This window comes from Electrophorus electricus, chromosome 5 (assembly GCF_013358815.1).
Source record: "Electrophorus electricus isolate fEleEle1 chromosome 5, fEleEle1.pri, whole genome shotgun sequence".
Lineage (NCBI taxonomy): Eukaryota > Metazoa > Chordata > Actinopteri > Gymnotiformes > Gymnotidae > Electrophorus > Electrophorus electricus.
In genome coordinates, this window is record NC_049539.1 from 24,791,976 (window position 1) to 24,803,526 (window position 11,551).

Genomic DNA, 11,551 nt, shown 5'->3' on the forward strand with positions numbered 1-11,551 from the left:
GCATTTCAACACATTGATTATTTTCTTTTTCAGCCATTCTGTTATAGACTTGCTGGTGTGCTAAGGATCATTGGTCTGTTCCATGACCCAATTTCAGCTAAGCTTTTACTTTTAGATAGATGACCTCACATGTGACTCTAGAATACTTTGGTGTACAGAGGAGTTCATGGTCAGAGCGATGACTACAAGGTGTCCAGGTCCTGTGGCTGCAAAACAAGCTCAAATCATTCTCCGTCCACCACCAAGCTTGTGAGTTGGAGTGACATGTTTGTGCTGATATGCTGTTTGGTTTTAGGTGTTGTGAATTATGGCCAAACATCTGCACTTTAGCCTTGCCTGTCCAAAGCACTTTGTCCGAGAAGTCTTCTGGTTTGTTCAAATGTGGTTTGTTCAGACGTAAGCCATGCTGCCTTGTTCTTTTTAGATATTAGAGGCTTTCTCCAGGCAGCCCTTACAAAGAAGCCATACTTGTTCAGTTTTTTTCTAATTATGCTGTCATGATCTTGAACATTTAACAAGCTATCTGATGCCTGTAGATTCTGAGATGTAGGTCTTGGGGTTTTTTTGCAATTTCTCCGAGCATTGCACAGTCTGTCCTTGGGGTGAATTTGCTGGGACTTGTTTTCCACTCATGAATATTCTTTCTCTCTATAGAATGATGGACTTCAAATTGTTTGGAAATGGCCTTATAACCCTTCCCTGACTGATGGGCAGCAACAATTGTTTCTCTAAGATCTTTGCTGATTTCTGTCCTACTTGGACTTGTTATCACACACGAATGCTCCAGACCAGCAAACTGCCAAAATGTCTGCTTTTATAGAGGTGCTCACACGTCTGCTTTTATAGAGGTGCTCACACGTCTGCTTTTATAGAGGTGCTCACACGTCTGTTTTTATAGAGGTGCTCACACGTCTGCTTTTATAGAGGTGCTCACACATCTGCTTTTATAGAGGTGCTCACACTTCTGCTTTTATAGAGGTGCTCACACTTCTGCTTTTATAGAGGTGCTCACACGTCTGCTGTTCTTTTGTTAATCAAAGTAAAAGAACTGTGTGATGTTTGTAAACTCCCAGTACACGTCTCTTACAGTATCTGCAGTGAATCCCACTGATTCAGCACTGTATTACTGTGGCTTTCTGCAGAGCATTGATATTTTCTTCAGCAGCGCAACATATTTACAAGTGACAGGTAACGTTTGTGGAAAAGAGTCACCTTACATTAATCATTACCAAACATTTATATGGCATGCTTGATTAAAGATGATTATGTACTATAACATATTTACACTTTTACTAAATTTGTGTAACTAATACAATAAATGAATAAATCAATAAACCTTTTTTCAGACCTGAATGAAACACATTCCAAGAACAGTTCTGAAGGAGGTTTGTTATCTCATATTCTTCAGCTGAGCAGTTTGTGTTTTGCTGCAGTATTAGACCATGCTCTCATCTTGCTGTGATTCTGCTGTTTAAAACATAAATGTGAGTCAACTGCAATAATTAGATCAACCGCATTGTTTTGTCATGTGTACAGATGTAAAAAGACAAACAATTTTCTTTGAATGTCTTCATCATCTCACTGCTCTTCTGATGTCTACCTTATTCTGACAGTAGTGTTCAGAGGTGTGAATGTGGTTCTCATCAGTGTTATTGTCCTACTGACAAGGCGAAAACACTACAGAGGTACTGCTAATACTTCTGTTTAAAGTTATTCTGTGAACCTGTTTTGCATGTTCAAAAATAAAACCTCTGAAAAGGAAAGTGAAAAAGGTTTAAACATGTTTAAATACCAGTAAAGTATTTTAAAAGAACAAAATGATACATCATCCCATCACTGTTTGGAGCAGCAATACAGACGTTATTATTCTAGTTGATTAAAGCCGTAACACAGTAGTTCATCACTCCAACTATGACCACAGTCATATATTTAATAGCAGTCACACATCATGCAGTTTTACTTTATACAATATAGAAGACTGGGATTTATTCTTAATTGTGTGCAGCCTGTTTGGTCTGTTTTCTACAGTAACTGGCTCTGAAGTTAAACAACACAAAGAGGTAATTCTGTTTATACCTGGCAAATACATGAAACCCACATAAATCTACAATAGCGTTTATGTGAATGTAATATATATATATATATATATATGTGTGTGTGTGTGTGTGTGTGTGTGTGAATGTAATTATTTCAGTGAGCTATTGTGCATAAGCTGTACTGTAATTTCAAAGTGATTTAGTGTACATTTTGCATTAGGCTTTTACTTTGGAAATCAAACACACAAACCAGATTAAGCTATACTCAAGAGAATATTCTTAAAGTGACTATCTCACATTTATCTATCTGTTATATATTCTTAAATTCTCAAGAAGCACTGTAACACTTTGGTCAAAATAAAAGTTGCTTGTCTCCTGCTTTTAAACAAAAATCCACTAGGTTTTAAACTTGAAAATGAAAGATGCAAGTTAATCTTAAATGTATAGAAACAGCTACACACAATCAAATGTATAGAAAATAATTAAATGTACAGAAACAGCTACACATAATCAAAGAATTAAGCAAATGTATGATTTTAGCTCTAGCATTTTAATATTAAAATAATACTGTGCCTGTATTTATTTTTATTAACTTTATTTTATTATTTGTATTATTAAATCATAATAGTATTTGCATATTTATTATCCAATATTGGTGCTCACACATTATTGCAAATGTAAATTCTGTATCAGTGTACTGTTGTAATATCTTATTTATCTCTGTCCGATAGTGATGGCAGAATATGAAAGCTAACCCAAGCTGTTTAGCTCAACAAGTTGATGAACAAGATTAAAGTATTATACTTAATTATGTCATCTACTGCTACTCACAGTATATTGTCTATTTTTCTGACCATTTTCTGTAAACCCTAGAGATTGTTGTGCATGAAGATCCCAGTAGATCATCAGTTTCTGAAATGCTCAAATCAACTAGCACCAACCACCATGCCATGTTCAAAGTCAGTTAAATCACCTTTCTTCTCCATTCTGATGCTCGCTTTGAACTTCAGCAGGTCCTCTTGACCATGTCTACATGCCTAAATGCATTGAGTTGCTGTCATGTGATTGGCTGATTAGATATTTGTGCTAATGGAAAGCTGAAGGGTTGTACAAAATACAGTGGCCTTTGATTATCTGTGTACATGCTACTGTACACAACTCTGCTACTTTTTTTAAATTGCTACTTTTCACCAGTACTGTTATTTTCAAAACATTTATGTAATTTATCAGTTTTAATAGTCTTCATTCTAACCTCTGTTCTTACCTGTGGAATGGTCTGTGTAAAAACCAGGGTGAAAGTTGATTGACCTCAACATTTTCTCAGCTTACATCTTAACCAAGAACTGAATGAAAGCTCTTACATCTCTTACATCTCTGTGTCGATGATTGTGTAAATGATGTATTTATCAGAAAGGTTTGACTGACATTTCAGGTTTTAGCAGCTGTAAAGGCTGCAATCAGAGCCTATGTCAGGCATTTTACCCCCTTAATAAGGTCTTGTAACTGACAATATATGTTAGTCAACGACTGATTTTTTTAATGCCATTTCTTAAGTATGGACACATTTCATAATCATTTGTATGACTGTATTTCATTTAACACTCCAGATCATGTAAAAGTAAATTCAGCAAAACACACACAAATGGCAGCGCCTACCTGACAGCCCCTGAGAAGAGCCTGCGATGTTTTGATTGCTGGAGTGAAGAGAATAAGCAAGGTTCCATGTGAAGCTCTAATGGGGCTCTAATGGCACAGGATATTTTACATCTTATCCTGGGCATATGTAGGATGCCTTCATTTAACATCAGCTATGGTTGTTCCTGTATGATGTGCTGAAGGGTTTAGGAATGTGCAGGTGTTACAGGTGCTACCAGCACTTAACACTAGATCTATGCGATCTTAGTGCTGAAACATACAGACCGGTATTGGAACAGTAAATCATTTTTAGCCATTACATATATATCACATATAAAAATATAAAATATTTAGAATTTCACTGACATCTTCATCTTTAACAGCTCAAAGAAATATGAAATCCCTGGAAAACTGCAAATATAATGCAAGACCGAACAACTCACACAGCAATTAAACAGGTAGATAATAAGCACATAACTGCTCAGAATTACAGACAGTGACATGATGTGCGTGTTGTCTTAGGAAGGATGGGTTTCCTTTTTAAGGTCAGACTCTTCCCAAGGTTTCTTCTCTACATATTTCAACAAAGTTATGCTGTAGTCACTTTTCTAACATCCAGATCTAAAGCCCTTTGGCTCTTCAGAGGTTTAAAAGAAGTTTTAAATGTCTGTTATAAATGAGCTATATTAACAAAATTGAAATTTATATTAATTGAAAATTAAACTGATCTTATGGGTAGAGTGTGGTATTTACCATATGTGCGGAGTGTAAAAATTGTTGGTCAGAATTTCAAGGAGTTGGAGAGGGTGTTCTTTATTCATTAACAAATCAGAATGATCTTAAAGAACAAACTAGGTGATAAGGAAGCAGCAGAAACACCAACACTAAACTTAAAGGAGTTGGAAAAATTAATAGAAGTACCTGGCTATGCTTTGCATTTCAGAACATTTGATGTTGTCTTCCCACCATTAATCTGGTTACCATTCACCACCAGTTTCAGGATTTTACTTTTCTTCAGGCTTATCTCAGTAGGTAGACTGCCAGTAAACATAGTAAACAAAGATATTACGCAGAAATATACAAACCCAGCCATGGCACACCTGTTAGTGGTGACCCTGTGCTGATTCAGCCCCTCAGCTATGAGGTCCTTCATCAGCAGAATGAGGTGTGTTAGAAAGCATTGGGTAGAGGAGGGGCACTCCTGGCTCTGCCCCCAAGGTTTACCCCTATCAGTGCTGGAGTTGACCAGCATGCAGCCTCCTGGTTTATGGCTACTAACCTATAGTGCTTCACTGCCTAATTGATCAGTTAATGGCACAAAGGATGGAAATGTTTACAAAATTACAAAAAGTACTGCCAGTTATACCATGAATGACTGTGTATGTGACAAATACATTTTGAAATTGAACTTGTTTAGGGAAGTCTAGAACTTGTTTAAAAACATTTATTCCTTTGCGGGGGAAGTTGAGAATTTAATCATTTAATCAGGATGTGAGACAGTGAGGTGATTAACATACACCTCTTTACACATAGGGTGACATAGGGTGGCTCTGGGGTAATGAGGCAATTAGCCATGCCTCCTGCCTACTTAAGAGCAGCTCAGAGGTCCTTTTCCAGCATTCTGGTAAAGGAAATGGCTGGTGTTTCAGGTATTGATGTCATGGTGTGGTGTTTCAGGTATTGATGTCATGGTCTGGTGTTTCAGGTAATGATGTCATGGGCTGGCGTTTCAGGTATTGATGTCATGGTCTGGTGTTTCAGGTAATGATGTCATGGGCTGGTGTTTCAGGTTGTGATGTCATGGGCTGGTGTTTCAGGTAATGATGTCATGGGCTGGTGTTTCAGGTTGTGATGTCATGGGCTGGTGTTTCAGGTATCGATGTCATGGTCTGGTGTTTCAGGTTGTGATGTCATGGTCTTGTGTTTCAGGTTGTGATGTCATGGGCTGGTATTTCAGGTAGCGATGTCATGGGCTGGTATTTCAGGTAGTGATGTCATGGGCTGCTTCTTGACTCCCTGGGTTCTCTACATCCATGAGCTGCCTCAGCCTCTCTCTAGAGAGGTCTAGCTCTAGAGGTCTAGACCTCTCTTATCTGGTCGGTATTCCTTTTGCTTTCCCTCTCTTTTATTCTTTCTTTTGCCTTCTACGTCCTTATTTGGGAAACCCATTTTTGATCAGTTTTAGTTTTGCTTATGTGTTCCCTGCTCAGTAAGTGAGGCTAAGTGGAGGTACTTAAATCCCCATCTCCATGGCAATGACCAGACAAATCAAAATCATGAACAGATTCACTGCTGCATTCACCAGTTTTATCAAGTCCATTTTTTCCCTAAATAAAGAAACTCTATGGACCAAAGGTTTTGATATTTACTTATCTTAAAGAAATCTGAGTTTGAAGTTAAAAATTATTTATCAGCTAATGTTGGGATTATCCTTTATTGTAATATTTGACAATATAGGACAATAGCCCTTCAGATGATCTGCTGCGGTCTAATGAACTATGATACTCTACATAACCACATTGCTTATTATCTTTATAGTAACAAAGTAATCTTCAATCAATACTATTTACATAATTTAACAGGTTGTGATGTTGATAGATCCAGAAATATCCTCCATTTCAAAAAGTGCACCACCACCTATCATAACAGGCATTATCCATCTTCCTAAGAGTGAACCATCACCTATCATAACAGGTACTGTCTCATTCATCTTCCTGAGTGTTTGCTGAAACTGGTATGCCACAGTCCAGTCATACAAACTCACTTCTCATTAAAATGTAGGCTACATATTTGAAAATATTTTGCATGAAATCCAATCCAGTTCCAAGATGGCACATCTTTTTACCACCAGGGGGCAGACATAAATTATTTATCAGATATTTCTTCATTCTTCAGTGTCATCAGTGAGATTTACTTGATTCTACAGAAATGTAGGGCACATACCTGCTGTGAACGTTTCTCAGTGGTTATGAGTGCAGCACAAGATTAAACGTGTAGAACATGGAATTGATCACACACACACACACACACACACACATATATATATATATATATATATATATATATATATATATATATATATATAAACATCCACATATATAGGGTGAAGGGTGTCAAAAGTAAACAAACACACATATAATATGCAAATGGTTTGGCAATGGTTTGACAGATGGTGATCCAGTTTTAGACACAGGCTCTGTGGGGAAGGGAAAAACCTGTTAGGTCATGTGACTAAGATGGCAGCTATCTTGAATGCTGCCATCTTGGATCCTCAAATGGGATGGTGTGCGACACATCAAACTTGTAGAGAACTTCACCAGATAAACAGTGGTGTGCTTCATGTTAATAGAACTTTATTTGTACTCATGTTCAAACATTGATATTTCTGAACAAGTGATGTGAAGCAGAACATGTTGAGATCATCCTATTTTCTAGTGAATGAAGCACACATCATTGCAGAAAATTGCTGTGTCACCCATTCTGCAAATTCTACCTGACAGTCTAGGTCGTGCTCAGTCAGAAGTTTGAGCGTCTGATTCTTGTAAAGGTGTCATTGATGAGCAGACAAAATTCACTGAATTGAGGCTAACCCCACAAAATGATGAGTGCTACGATGCAGGTTCTTGTTGAATGAAGCCAGAACAGTGGTTACCGTTGATACATCTGTAATGGTTTATTATTACTGGCGACAGAACTAGATTATTGGAATATCTTGGATGGTGTTTGTTAGGCATTTTTGTCCAGAACACAAGAAAAGGAAACAAACATGTAGACATGTGCGCATCTCTGTGTGTCTGTAGGCACAGACAGATCTGTATGCATGTGTGCATGTCTGTGCACAGGCAGTTTGCTGTTGCAAAACAACAAACAAAGGCTTTTAACCACATTGAAGGCTGTGACTTCATCCTTAACTGCTACTATAGCCACTCTGCTCTTTTACATACTGTGGTCTGAATATTTTCCAACCTCAGCTTGGACCCCCAATGTTTCTTCACACATTGCATCAAAACCTCTTGATCTCCATTCTCACTAGATACCCCTTTCACTGCCACAAACAAGTGATTACTGACCACAAAAGTTCTCTTGAAGACATCTGTTAAAACATGCCTTCACTTTACCTGCACCATGAGACACCTTCTTCCTGCACTACAAGAAATCTTATAAAACATCTTCAAAGTCGGTACAAAACTTAGCAAAAGGACTCCAATGCTAGCAGCACCCAGCAGCAACTAATGCTACTGCAAACATTAGCTAAACAATTTCTACAGACCACATTAGTCAAAATAACAGGTCTTACCTGGTATATTGTTAATGACGGCCAACCGCTATCAGTCACCTACAGTGAGGGATTTTTTTTTCTTAATATGTAGAGCCCACTGTAGTTCACACCACTGTAGTTCAGACCACTGTATTTAAGACTACTGTAGATCAATTAAAATAACAGGTTTTACCAAGTATATTTTTCCTGATGATTAGCCACTATCTGTCACTTACAATGAGGGATTTTAATACATTCTTAATGTGTTGGTGCCCAAGTACCAAGCTCAATGATTTAAGTTAGTATTGGTAATTCAAATTTATCTAAAATGAAGGACACGTGTTAATGTGAACACACACTTTAAATTAAATTGCAGTACATTTCAAGATGTAAACCATTTACTGGTCCATGTTAGAAATATGTTCTTTCCTAACTAAGGTATCACTAACACTGAATGCAAATACAATAATCTTATGCAGGGTTCTAGGTTGCAAGTTGTACACATCAAAGAGTGTTTTGCATTTGTAGCATGGGAACCGTATACACCAATCTCATGTGACCTTTAGATCCAACCTGTTCTTGTTTGTCAAGAACTTGTAGTAAAGGTCAGAAACAGAAGCTCTAGTAGTGTTTGTCTTCACCACATCTATAATGATGCTGGCTGACAGCAGTGACACTGAAGACCTGTGACCACATGATACAAGATGGCAAGGGACTTTACATACTGTATGAATGTATGCTGACTTCCATTCAATTATGTATTATCTATGTCTGTGTGGCAAAATACATATATTAATTGTATTGAATTGAATTATTACAGTTTATTAATTTTATTTTATTCATAAGCCACACCTCCAACTATGTAAAACACAGTTGGTACGAGACATGAGAGTTACATTTCCTTTTCATCATAACAGGGATGGTGTGTATATCAGTTCTGTTTCTTCTGTTCTATGGCATTGGTAAGTCATATTGATCTCACTTACATTATTATATGGAGAGAATAAACTTTCCTGTTTTGAAGATAACAAAGATGACTTTTGTTATAGTAAAATAACTTCAGGTGTCCAGGGTTAAAGCTGAATGTTTTTCATACTGTCCCCCTCATACAGTCTGTCTTTACTTTCATTTTGTGGTGTTTTCTGGATTACAGATTTGCTCCCATTAACTCTGGGCTCTCCAGACACTTTAATATTGGTGGCAGAACCTGGTGATGATGTCACCATTTGGTACCAGCGTGAGAAAACTACAGCTACTTACGTATATTGGTTTAAGCACACAGACAGTTCTGTGCCATTTTATGTTGGGTGCCAATTTTACAGTATTTTTTCCCCACCCAGCCTCTGTTATTTTGGCAATCAAAGTAAGCGAATGGTGATGTCTGTAAACTCCCAGAACACGTCTCTGACAATAACTGCAGTAAATCACACTGATACAGGACTGTATTACTGTGGTATTATGCAAAGCATTCACATTTCCTTCAGCAACGAAACATATTTACAAGTGAAAGGTTTTTGTGCAAACAAAACATTAAATTACTCATTAACAAAAATATGTTTGATTAAAAGTGATTATGCTTTATGAACTGTTATCAATAAACATTTTTTTCAGGGCAAAATAAAACAGGTTCCAAGAGCAGTTCTAAGGAAGGTTTGTTATCTTATATTTTTCAGGGGATCAGTTTTTGTTTATTATAGTTTTAGCTTTTTATACTGAAGAGGATCTATACCATCCTCATCCTCTTATTTTGTTATTTTCATTTTGCTGTTTAAAACATAAATATGGATCAACTGCAATAATTAGATCAACTGCATTGTTTTGTCACATGTACAGATTTAAAAATAACTCCTTTCTTTAAATCTCTTCTTCAGCTCACTGCTCTTCAGATGTCTTCTTCATGCTGACGGTGGTGTTCGGTGTTGTGAATGTGGTTCTTAGCAGTGTTCTTCTTGTCCTACTCACGAGGAGAAAACACCACAGAGGTACTGCTAATACTGCTGTTTAAAGTTTATCCATGAACCTGTTTTGTATGTTCCAAGAAGCTTCTGAAATAATAATGGAATATGTGTATATAATGTAATAATATAATAATAATATATGCAAATATTCGTATTCAAATATATATATATATATATATATATATATATATATATATATATATATATATATATATATATATATATATATGTGTGTGTGTGTGTGTGTGTGTGTGTGTGTGTGTGTGTGTGTGTGTGTGTATCTTTTCACTGTTTCTTACAGCAACTGGCTCTAATGTTAAACATGATAAAGAGGTAATTCTGAAAATTCTTGAAACCCATATAAATCTACAATAGACTTTATGTAATATAGCATTGCGTTAACTCAATAAGATGTTGTGCAGAAACTATAGAGAAATAACAAATTAATTTAGTTTACATTTTGAATTTAGCTTTTACTTTGGAAATCAAACAAACCCGATTATATTTTATTTAATTACATATTCTTAAAGCTTTGAATCTTTCACTTTTATCTATCTATTATGCATGGATAAATTCCCAAGAAGCATTATAATGTGAGTCAAAATGGAAGGTGTTCTTCAGGCACTGAATGAATCTGAAAGTCAGGGGTTTTGGTGAGCTCTTTACAGAAAGAACTGCACAATCAAAAAATTAATAAATACTATAAATCATATCAGTTCCAAATTATTTTTAGATTAAAATAATACTGTGCCTACAATTATTTACATTAATAAATGATATGAATATCTTCATATTAATTACACAGTGTTAATTCCTCTGTTACTTGTTTTAATGTGACTAATATTTCTTATTAAATCTTGACTTTACACAGGAGCAGGATCCTAACTCAGTGACCTACGCTGCTCTACAGTTCTCTGATCAGAACACTAGGAGAGTAGCAGGACATGGTGAAGTGGTGGATACACATGTCGTATTTTCTTCAGTAAGACACTAGCAATGTATTGTAACCGAAGGAAGACATTCGGTCACTGTTTGGAACAGCATTACAGACTTTATTATTGTAGGTGATTAAAGCCATAAGAGGTAACACAGTAGTTCATGACCTCACCTTTGACCTCAGTCGTTTATTTAATAGTAATCCTACATCATGTAGTTTTACATACAGTAAACAGTGTCGGTGTCATCAAATACAAGACATTAGAGGCTGTTTTGAAGATCTGTAAACACTGTTGTGATGCATCAAAAACTGGATTAACCCAGGAGTTTGTTGCGACCAGTGCAAGGGTGAAGGGTGAGTTACTTTTATTCACACTGATTCACTTTTCATATGTGTAGGTTACTGATCTAGAATTTTTGAGGGGCTCAACATGTGTTCAGTCTGTAAAAAAAAATCCTTCAATAGGGTGATTAAATTATGCCTGAATTTTTATTTTTTTTTACTGTTTAATTTTTTACTGTTAAATGTATGGTGTCTCACAAATATGGGTACATACAGATTGCAATTGTAAATACACTTTCTGTTGTGTGTGTTTATTAGTTATTTTATTGACGATGATTTTGTGTGTCGTCTCATGTGTTTATAAATGTGTTGCAAACAAAAAAGTTTAACATATTTTGATTTGATGTAACGTGATAAATTAGTTCAAGTTCGGTTTATTATTAGT

General features: G+C 36.1%; 1 protein-coding gene across 1 annotated transcript; it reads left to right on the plus strand.

Annotated features, from left to right (window-relative positions):
• Window positions 1-8,848: 8,848 nt before the first annotated feature.
• On the plus strand, window positions 8,849-11,330 carry LOC118241296. The gene is made up of 5 exons (XM_035525944.1): window positions 8,849-8,891; window positions 9,083-9,439; window positions 9,801-9,911; window positions 10,189-10,220; window positions 10,759-11,330. The coding sequence occupies exons 1-5, from the start codon at window positions 8,849-8,851 to the stop codon at window positions 10,879-10,881; spliced, it is 666 nt and encodes a 221-aa protein (XP_035381837.1). The 3' UTR covers window positions 10,882-11,330.
• The last annotated feature ends 221 nt before the right edge of the window (window positions 11,331-11,551 follow it).

Excerpts from the sequence above, each read along its gene's own strand:
- LOC118241296 (XM_035525944.1), top strand. The coding sequence starts at position 8,849 with ATGGTGTGTATATCAGTTCTGTTTCTTCTGTTCTATGGCATTG. Across the intron at positions 9,440-9,800 it reads AACATATTTACAAGTGAAAG|CTCACTGCTCTTCAGATGTC; the intron begins GTTTTTGTGCAA and ends TCTCTTCTTCAG. Across the intron at positions 10,221-10,758 it reads ATGTTAAACATGATAAAGAG|GAGCAGGATCCTAACTCAGT; the intron begins GTAATTCTGAAA and ends GACTTTACACAG.